Source organism: Dipodomys ordii, unplaced genomic scaffold (genome assembly GCF_000151885.1).
Source record: "Dipodomys ordii isolate 6190 unplaced genomic scaffold, Dord_2.0 Scaffold6, whole genome shotgun sequence".
NCBI lineage: Eukaryota > Metazoa > Chordata > Mammalia > Rodentia > Heteromyidae > Dipodomys > Dipodomys ordii.
The window spans coordinates 7356962-7367266 of record NW_012267222.1 but is presented as its reverse complement, the minus strand read 5'-3'; the positions used below and the strand labels follow the sequence as shown (position 1 = coordinate 7367266).

The following is a 10305-nucleotide window of genomic DNA, read 5'->3' as shown; positions in this document are numbered from 1 at the left end:
CGCCTCACCAGCTCCTCCGGGGTGCGGGTCTCGCGCTCGCCGCAACAGCAGCACCACCGGCAGCAGCAGCACGGGGATCCCCTGCACCCCGCCATCTTCCTCTTTTTACTGCCACTTCGGACCCCTCAGCCAAACCCCTCCTCCCTAGGATGCGTGCTTCACGTGACTGGCCCCAGGAGGCCCACGTGACCCTCTCCAGCCCGGCGACCGAGACCGGGAGTGGCTGCCGACGGGTGGGGCGAGGGCCCGCGTCACATGACGAGAAGACGGCATCCCACAGGACCTCTGGGCGCGGCCATGCTGGAGGCGGGACTTCCGGTCGTCCGCACGGTAGCCCCGCCCCCCGGTCCTGCCTCCCTAGGCAACCACCGCCCCGCCCCGCCGCACGCACGCTGCCCCGCGCGCGGGGCCGGCTTCCTCCCGGGTGCGGCTCGCGGGCGGGCGAGCCTCCGGAGTCACCTGGGACGGGAGGGTGAGTGGCGACGAGGTTTGGGGTCGCCGGGGAGGGATCTTCGGAGCCCGAGGTTGCCCGCCGAGTGCGGGGACCTCGTTGGGGGCGAGGAGCGCTGGCGATCCGGCGGCCTGCGAGCCGGACCCTCCCGCGCCTCCCAGCGGGCCCAGGGTAACCCCCAGGGCCTGCCGCCAGGGGTCCCCAATCCTGAGGCCTAGACTCGCTTCCGAGGCCCCTGCTCGGGTAGAGAGACCCCCGGGGATCCAGGGGCCTGGACCCGTGCCGCCCCTTCATGACCCAGTGACCGGATCCCCCTCCCTCCTGCCCCCTGGCGCCCAAGGTGACTTCCTGCCCTGATCTTAAACCTGCCTCTCCCACGAGCCCCCAGAGAAGAGGGGCCTCCGGGCCTGCCACCGCAGCGTCTGTTGCACACTGATGACCTCCGTGACCCTTCCGGGAGTGGTGGGCTTAGTGTCCCCGAGCGGGACACAGCCCGAGTCAATGACCGGTATTAGGCAGGGGGGTATTTTGGCACCGCCTGGCCTGTTGGCTCTCAGGAAGAGTTGACTGTTACCACATGGACAAGAACAGCCAGGATACCTGGGCCTGAGCTCAGTCAGCTTGGTCAGTTGTAGGGCTTGAATTCAGGGCCTGGGCGCTGCCCCTCAGCTCTGCAGCTCAAGGCTAGTGCTCTACCGCTTGAGCCATAGCGCCATTTCCGGTTTTCTAGTGGTTTATTGGAGATAAGAGTCTCACGGACTTTCCTGCCCTGGCTGGCTTTGAACTGTGATCCTCAGAGCTCAGCCTCCTGAGTAGCTAGGATTACAGGCATGAGCCACTGACACCCAGCTGAGACAAATCTCTTAACCCAGGGGTTACAGCCCTGGGAGTTGTGGCAGCCCAACCTAAAATGGCTAAACGGTGGGTGTTACTTGAAGTATGGCGCAGGCTAGTATGCAGGGAGTTCAGTCTCCTGCAGTCCTGGACGTTTTGTTCCAGCAGGTAACTAATGTGACATTCCCTTAAATGCAGGAGGGGGCCCTGGCTACTGGGCCTTTTATCCCTTCCCCCCCCCCCCAGGAATCTGGGGCTGTAGGTCAGAATCTGAACAGACATCCTAGGGAGAGACAGCCTTGGCACAAAACTTCTTAGTGTAAATCAGCTTGACTTAGGATGCATCCAGATGTATTGTGCACTTACAGGTGTCTTAGAGGAGCTCTGGGTTTCCTCGGGTTCCAAGAGAGTCTAGGACCCCAGATGTTAAAATACACAATCTTCCCATAGAAGATCCTGGAGGGGATGAGGCAGGCTGGTGTTGCCTGGTTGTGATCTTTACACCACATGCTGACTTTTCACCACTGTGTGTTTACCTGCTTGTGTGCAAGAGGTTGTTTTTGGTTTGGTTTGGTTCAGTTTACAGGGCTTGAACTCAGAGCCTGGGTGCTGTCCCTGAGCTCTTCTATTCAAGGCTAGTGCTCTAGCCGCAGTTCCAGTTTTCTGGTGGTTAATTAGAGATAAGAGTCTCATGGACTTCCTTGCCTGGTTAGGCTTTGAACCTTTGTCCTCAGCCTACTGAGTAGCTAGGATTACAGGGGTGAGTCACCAGCATCCGACTAAGAGCTGTGTTTTGTTTTCAGTATTTGTCTTAATTTCTCCGGACTGCCAGATGGTGTCTTGCCCTGTTGGCCAGCCTGTAGTTATAATGGCCAGGGCTCTTTTTCTTTCTTTCTTTTTCAATATAGTCCTAGGGATCAAATCTAGGACTTTATACTTATACTTTCTAGCCTACCACTTGAGCTATGTCCTCCCCACCCTCCCTAGGCCTTTTGTTTTTAGTTTGAGGCAGGAGTCTTGCTACCTTTTGGCCCCGGCTGGCTTTGAAGTCTGAATTATCTTGCCCCCATCTCCTGATTAGCTGGTATCACAGGCATACAGCACCATGCCCAGCAGGCCTCCTCTCTGGGGTAACTGCAATTGCTGAGATGACTTTAACTTCAGTAGCCCATGTAAGGAAAGTCCTGCAGGGCAGGCTCAGAGGGGACAGCTTTTATTCTGAGTTGGGCATGAATCCAGGCTCTCCTTAAACTTGAATCTGTCTGGTTCTGGAAACCCAGTCAGTGTTAAGTTCTAACCCACCACACCACAGCACACAAACTGTAATAGGAGATGTTCCCAGCTGAGCTTGCTGCCGGATCCGGTGACCCTGAAAGACTGGTGGCCTTATCTCCACCCACTGCTGCAGTGCCCCGCCCGCATCCCCCTATTCCCCCCCCCCCTTCTACTTCCCTGTGGCCTGGAGGCCTTACTCCCGCCCCGGAGCTGCTGTTAAGCTCTAGCTTGGGGCTCTTTGTTTCAGCTCCGCCCAGCTGGGCACACCCGCTGGAGAAGGTTCCTCGGTTTTATCCTCATTCTGGGTCTAAGCTGGCAAGCGATGGACCATCGGAAAGCCAGGGTCCTCTCAGCTGGCCACTGCTGCCCCTCCCTGCGAAAGTGGGCCTCGCAGGCTGGCAGCGTGGGGCTCTCTGTACCACCCTGCATCAGGTAGCTGTCGCCGAGGATCTGTGGGCGGAAGGCGCATGTGTCAGGGCCCGGGAGGGGTTGTCCTGCGAGGAGCCAGCGCAGATTGGCGCAGGCGTAGCTGTGGCGCTTGGAGCCGCTGTGCAGGGGCCGTGTGAGCGACACTGGCTTTTTTCCTGTTAAACGCAGCGTCCCTTGCTGGAGCCTTCTACGTAGCTGTCTGGATGTGCCTGGGGCTTAGCTGCCTGCTCTCTGATGCCCCCTGCCCCCACCCTGTGCAGCAGGAGCTCAGCCATGGTGAATGAGGTGGGCAGGAGTGATGGCCCCAACCCCCGCTCCGAGGGCAGCAGCAGCAGTGGCAGCGAGAGCTCCAGAAACAGTTCAAGATGTTCTACACCAGGCCTGGACCCTGATCGGTACGAGAAACTCCGGGACAAGATGAAGCGGAGGATGGACTCTGGTGACAAATGGTTCTCCCTGGAATTCTTCCCTCCCCGAACCGCTCAGGGAGCTGTCAACCTGGTCTCAAGGTGAGCTGGTATATGTTATGGAAGGGTGAGCTGGACACCATCTGTCAGCCCTGTCCCAAGGCTGTACCTCTGTGGGTGTGTAGGGGGTGGGAAGGGGGAGGGGGCGGGGCCCTAGGCTTTGAACTTAGAACCTGGGCTCTATCCCTTAGCTTTTTCACTCAAGGCCACTGCTCTACTACTTGAGCCACACCTCACTTCCAGGCTTTTGATGCTTAATTGGAGATTAGTGTCTCACAGACTTTCTGCTTGGGCTGGATTTGAACTGCGATCCTCAGATTCAGCCTTCTGAGTAGCTAGAATTATAGACCTAAGCTACCAAGGCTGGCTCCAAGGGCTGTGCTTTAACCCAGTAAGAAAACACAGTCACCAGAGGCTAGAGAGGCTGTTTATGACTTCTTACTCCTTTAGCATCAGATATTTCTATATTTCAGATGTGGTTTTTTTTTTGGTGGGGGTGGGTCGGGCATGGGGCTTGAACTCTGGGCCTGGGCGCTGTCCCTGTGCTCTTCAGCTCAAGGTGAGCGCTCTATCACTTGACCTACAGCACCACTTCCCAGATATTTCTAGACAAACGCTTGTTTTTGTTTTTGTCAGTCATGGGGCTTGAATTCTGGGCCAAGGTGCTGTCCCTCAGCTTTTCAACTCAAGGCTAGTGCTCTACCACTTGAATCACAGTGCCACTTCTGGTTTTTTGGTGGTTCATTGGAGATGAGTCTCACAGAATTTCCTGCCTGGGCTGGCTTTGAACCTCGATCCTCAGATCTCAGCTTCCTGAGTAGCTAGGATTACAGGTGTATGCCACCGACGCCCAGCTCTAGACAAACACTTGTAAGGGTTAAATATGTTGATTCCCACATAACATTCCTTGGCAGAACTTGAGGCTGGATTATGGGTCGTTTAGGAAGTCACTGAATAGCAGCTTAGAGAATGTGTTGAGCAAATTGGGAATTGGGGTTATGCTTCTCAAAATCTAGAAATGCCAACTGAGTTAGGTTAGCAAACTTGGTGAATTTCAGTTCCTTTTCTTTTAAAAAAGCTTATGCTTTTTCCTGTCCAAACTCCTCACGTGTTGCTCTCAAGTTGGTCAAAGTTTAAAGGCACAGGACATTTAAATAAATGGTCACAACCCTGAACGCCAGTGCTCATGCCCATGCAGGCTTTGAAGACTACTTCAGGAACTGGCCTGCCTGTGCCCAAAATGACTGCCAATCCCTGGGGAGTCCTCTCACCCTCACCGTGTTGGGAGGTGTGGATGCATGTCACAAACCAGTGGCATCTCTGTGAAAACATTTTCTCTGCGATCTTAGGCATGTGTATGTGTGCCCCAGGCTCGGTTCTAAGTGCTGTGGACCGTTTCAGACCATGTTCTCCTGGTTGATAGGGACTAGATAAGAAACTGAGTCTCAGAGAGTTTAATGAATTTTCCTGAGATCACACAGCTAGTCAGCGAAGCCAGGCGATGAACGTGGTTGCTGACCTGATTTTGCATGTATACTCTCCTAGTCTCCCTGCCCTGCCCTCAGAAGGGTGAGGGGCAGCATCCCCCCACAGGGGCCCATCATCAGAAAGAAACCCCCTACAGGTTTGACCGGATGGCCACAGGTGGCCCCCTCTTCATCGATGTGACCTGGCACCCTGCAGGGGACCCTGGCTCAGACAAGGAGACCTCCTCCATGATGATTGCCAGCACGGCAGTGAACTACTGCGGCCTGGAGACCATCCTGCACATGACCTGCTGCCGCCAGCGCCAGGAGGAGATCACCCGCCATCTGCACAAAGCCAAGCAGCTGGGCCTGAAGAACATCTTGGCATTGAGGGGAGGTATGCCGTAGCACCCCCCCCCCCCGGGTTCTCGCTTCCCCAGAGGCGTGTCCTGTCCCCAGAAACATTCTTTACTTGCCGGAGGCTGCAACTGAGCATGCTCAGGGTCCTCTCTCGTCCTGTCGTCAGTGAGCATTGTGGGGAGCACTACCCAGATGGGGCTGCCGCTTTCCACCTCAAAACCCAGACATAAGAGTTCAGCCAGGATGCGGACAGTGCTTGCTAACCTGTGTCCCAGCAGCACAGATGTATAGATGGCAGCCTGTGCTTGGCCTGATCCGTTGCAGAGCACAGCCTGGTGTTCACCCAGGGGCATCTCAGTGCCACTGGGCCACCCAGGATTGGGTTGAGGGAGGCTGATGGGCGGGAGGGGTCTGTGGACCTCTGCAGAACTTGAGACTAGTGGAAAACTCCATGAGACAGGAACTCAGGCCCACGGGAGGGCAGGGAGAGAGGGCTGCTGAGCCCCAGGGCCCAGCCAGGGGGGGTCCCAGGTCCTGCAGATTCATTGGAGAGCCACTTCACCTCCACCATTAGCACCATGCCCACCAAGTTGCCCTTGGTACACATCTGACAGCTGGCTTATGTCTTCTACTACTTGTCAGCTGTGAGGTCGGACTTACACAGTGTGAAGTCCCAACCTTTGAGGCGCCCACAGCCCTGAGTCTAGGGGTACAAAAAGGCTCGAGATCAGGTGAGACCCAGTAGCCATGACCTCTAGCCACCCTGCAGACCCCATAGGTGACCGGTGGGAGGCGGAGGAAGGAGGTTTCAACTGTGCTGCAGACCTGGTGAGGCACATCCGAAGCGAGTTTGGGGACTACTTTGACATCTGCGTGGCAGGTGAGTGGCCAGCGCATCCGCCCTGGTGGGTGGGGAGGAAGAGAAGGAAAAGAGGCCTGGAAAACCAGCCTGTATTGTTCTGGGACATGAGGATCTGGGATGCCAGTGGCCGCTGAGAAGATTCAAGGTTAATCACAGCTGTCTTTGAACCCGCCTACTGCCCCTCACACTCCCAGAAGCTTCCCAGCCCTGTCCAGCAGAGGGCCAGAATTTACTAAGGAAACTCCAAAAGATAGGGAATCCCCAAGCCAAAGTGAGAAGATGGCATCAGATGCCAGTAGGCACTGGCCTGAGAAGAACCAAGGCCCTTCCTCCTCCCCTTTCCATATCACACCTGCCCCCTCTGGCAGGCCCCAAGGGCATGCTTTCCTGTACTGGTGTCCTAATTCCATTCCTGTGTCCATGGTATCAGTCGCAGCTGGAAGCCTAGATTGATTGGCAGTTTTGAGTGTCAGTTCCAAATTCCCAGCAGAGAGAATTGAATTGGCTTTACTGTACCTCGGGCAGCCCAGGCAGGGGGCCAAGTTCACCTGACAGAAATGGCTGGCTGGGAATGGGGAAGCCAAGCATTCCAGGGACTGGAGGTTGAGTGCCTGGGCTGATCTGTCTTCTTGGAGTGATCCTTTTTCGGGAAAGCATCCATGTTTGGTGGCACTGGGGTTTGGACTTGGGGCCTTGGCTTGCTAAGCAGACACTATCACTTGAGCCACTCCACTAGCTCCTTTTTGTGTTGGGTGTTTTCAGGACAGGGTCTCCAGTGAACCACCAGAAAACTAGAAGTGGCGCTGTGGCTCAAGTGGTAGAGCACTCACCTTGAGCTGAAGAGCTCAGAGACAGTGCCCAGGCTCAAGAATTCAAGCCCCACGACCGACCAAAAAAAAAAAAGAGTTTGAGTCCTTGTCTCAGACTACAACAACAACAAACTTAAATGGCTTAACGGAAATAATTTGTAATTATTCATTGTGGATAACGTTGGTCCTTTCCTTAGCCCCTTGTGTCCACGTCTGCTCTTCTCAGCAGGGCTGCCTAGGTGTCTGACACTGAGACAGGGCTAGGATCAGGAGGAGAACAGGTGTGGCTCCACCTGGCCATCACTAATGCAGTCCGTGGGGGACCATGAAGGAAGTATCTTGTAGTTGTGCTTTGCTTAAGGAGGATGATAAGACCAATGAGGGGCTGGGAATGTGGCCAATGGTAGAGCTCTTGCCTAGCATGCATGAAGCCCTGGGTTCAATTCCTCACCACCACATAAACAGAAAAAGCCAAAAGTGGCACTGTGGCTTGAGTGGTAGAGCACTAGCCTTGAGCACAGAGAGGCTCTGAGACAGAGCCCAGGCCTTGAGTTCAAGCCCCACTACTGACAGAAAAAAAAAAAAGATTACCACTGAGTTACACCCAGCTGGCCATAAACAAACTCAGCAAAATCCAGGGGTAGCCTTGTTTTGCTGGTGTTGATAAATGTGTCATTTCAGAACTTCCTGTTAAAAGAAGAATAGCTTCATTATTGAAAGTTCCCCTGCTCCTGAAATAAGAGTTTCATATCCTTTTTTTTTTTTTGGCGTTGGTACTGGGGCTTGCTGGTACTCAGGGCCAGGGACTGTCCCTTAGCATTTTCACTCAAGGCTAGTGCTCTACCACTTGGAGCCATCGTTCTGTTTCTGGTTTTCTGGTGGTTCATTGGAGATAAGAGTCTTACAGACTTCCCTGCATGGGCTGGCTTTGAACCACAGTCCTCAGATCTCAGCCTCATGAATCGCTAGGATCATAGGTACGTCTGACCGGACCTGGCTTCTCCTACTCCCAGCGGCTCTGGCCTTGGGGCTGCTCCCCCCTGAGCTCAGGGTTGAGTGCAGGCAGGAGAAACCAGCTACCTCCTGGGCTATGTTAAGATCACCGTCTTCCTGCCCTCCTGGCTTCGTGTGGCTGCCAGTAGTTGGGTCAGGGAAGACGTGAGAGTGCCCAGAGCTGGTCAGGGCTAGAGGACTCGCCCCTCCCTCAGGAATCATGGGGCCCCATTCCTTTCACGCCCAGCACAAGGTCATCCCACTGCCTCGCATTTAGACCCCAGGACTTTGTTTTGTGGGGTTTGGACCTGACACTAGAAGCAACACAAATTTCACCAGGGTGAGTCTTTTTTTTTACTCTATGACAGACTGATGTTTGAAAGTAGCAATTGTATTATCTCCATCTTTTTTTGGGGGGGGTGTCAGTCTTGGGGCTTGAACTCTGGGCCTGGACGCTGTCCCTCAGCTCAAGGCGAGTGCTCTACCACTTGAGCTACAATGCCACTTCTGGTTTTCTGGTGGTTTTTTGGAGATATGAGTTTCATGGCCTTTCCTGCCAGGCTGGCTTTGAACCTCGATCCTCAGATCTCAGCTTCCTGAGTAGCTAGGATTACAGGCGTGAACCACTGGCGCCCAGCTCCATCTATTTCTTGAAGCAAAGCCCCACTTTGTTCTAATCTTCCTATGTGATGTAGATCCTAGCTTTTCAGTCTTGGACTCTATTAAAAATATTTAAGTACTGGGTCCTGGTCACAAAAGGCCAGAAATAGAGATGTGGCTCAAGTGGTAGCATGCCAGTCTTGAGCAGAAAAAGCTACAAGATAGTACATAGTCCTTAAGTTCAAGCCCCAATACCTACACATATACATAAAAATAATATTGAGCCCGGCGCCGGTTGGCTCTAGCTACTCAGGAGGCTGAGATCTGAGGATCACGGTTCAAAGCCAGCCCAGGCAGGAAAGTCGGTGAGACTCTTATCGCCAATAAAAACCACCAGAAAACCGGAAGTGGTGCTGCAGCTCAAACCGTAGAGTGCTTGCCTTGAGCTGAAGAGCTGAGGGACAGCGCTCAGGCCCAGAGTTCAAGCCCCACAAAAATAAAAATAGAAATAATATTGAATCTAGATGCAGTTGTACTCCTGTGATCCTAGCTGCAGAGGAAGCAGAGGTCAGGAGGATCATGGCAAAAACACGAAACTTTCTCTGAAAAGCAAGCAAAAAGGGTCGGGTGTGTGGTTCAACTGTTAGAGCGCTTGACTAGCAACAGAATTAAATAAGAGCCAGGCACCTGTGGCTTATGCCTACTATAATCCTAGCTACTCAGGTGGCTGAGATCGGAGGATCCCAGTTTGAAGCCATCTTGGGCAGACAAATCCTGAAGACTCTTACCAATCCATTACTAAAGAGCTGGGAGTAGAGCTGTGACTCAGATGATAGAACACCAGCCTAGCGCCCAGGCCCTGAATTCAAGCCCCAGTAAGGGTACAATACATAAATACCACGGTATGCCAGAAGCTGCCTGCCAGGCCAGGGCGTGCATATTCCACTCAGTGGTCCTCCAGGTGCAGCCCGATCTGACTGGCTGGATGAGGCAGGACGGGGTGGGACATCTGTAACTCTCCTCCCCCACACCAAGGGAGCAGCTCCAGCCTCCACCCAGGAGGCTCCCGTGTTCAACCATCTGCTGTGCTGGGGGTGCAGGCATGGAGACTGCGGTGGGGGCGGCCCTCCTCCCCACTCAATTGTGCTCCCTATTGTCAGGTTACCCCACAGGCCACCCTGAGGCAGCGAGCTTTGAGGATGACCTAAAGCACCTGAAGGAGAAGGTGTCCGCGGGCGCCGACTTCATCATCACGCAGCTCTTCTTCGAGGCTGACACCTTCTTCCGCTTCATCAAGGCCTGCACAGACATGGGCATCACCTGCCCCATTCTCCCTGGCATCTTTCCCATCCAGGTGAGGGGTCGCATGACTGAGGCCTTCCCCCACCACTTCCCAGCCCACCATCCCAGCCCCAGGCCGGGGCTCAGGAAAAGTGCTGAGCTCAGAGATGTTCTCTCATGCTCGGTAAGTTTCCCAACAGACAGACAGGCCACCTCCAGCTTCCTAAAATAGCAACAGTGTTTGCTGAGGGTGTTGTATATTAGCCGGCTGCCAAGTGTCACCCAAAGGGATGCTTAGCAATAATAAGTTGTAGTTAAAGACAGTGTTTCCAGCCGGGCGCTGGTGGCTCACGCCTGTAATCCTAGCTACTCAGGAGGCTGAAATCTGAGGATCGCAGTTCAAAGCCAGCCCGGGCAGGAGAGACCGTGAGACTCCTATCTCCAATAAACCACCAGAAAACCAGAAGTGGCGCTGTAG

At 54.3% G+C, this 10305-nt stretch overlaps 2 protein-coding genes across 3 annotated transcripts in view; one reads left to right on the top strand and one right to left on the bottom strand.

The window, feature by feature from the left end:
• Positions 1-168, bottom strand: part of Clcn6 (chloride channel, voltage-sensitive 6) — a 32366-nt gene extending 32198 nt beyond the window's left edge. Inside the window, exon 1 of one of the 2 annotated variants that reach the window (XR_001175673.1) lies at positions 9-95. Coding sequence is in view for 1 of the 2 variants with exons in the window: in XM_013032805.1 (XP_012888259.1) it covers positions 9-95 (87 nt within the window). In the remaining variant the exon portion in view is untranslated. Of the gene's footprint in view, positions 1-8 lie in introns of both variants that reach the window. The other variant, XM_013032805.1, reaches the window with a different exon arrangement.
• Positions 169-2882: 2714 nt separating this feature from the next.
• Mthfr (methylenetetrahydrofolate reductase (NAD(P)H)) overlaps positions 2883-10305 on the top strand; it is a 13779-nt gene continuing 6356 nt past the window's right edge. The window contains exons 1-5 of the mRNA XM_013031855.1: positions 2883-2992; positions 3250-3498; positions 5081-5319; positions 6052-6162; positions 9707-9900. Coding sequence (XP_012887309.1) covers positions 2883-2992; positions 3250-3498; positions 5081-5319; positions 6052-6162; positions 9707-9900 — 903 coding nt within the window. The remainder of the gene's footprint in view (positions 2993-3249; positions 3499-5080; positions 5320-6051; positions 6163-9706; positions 9901-10305) is intronic.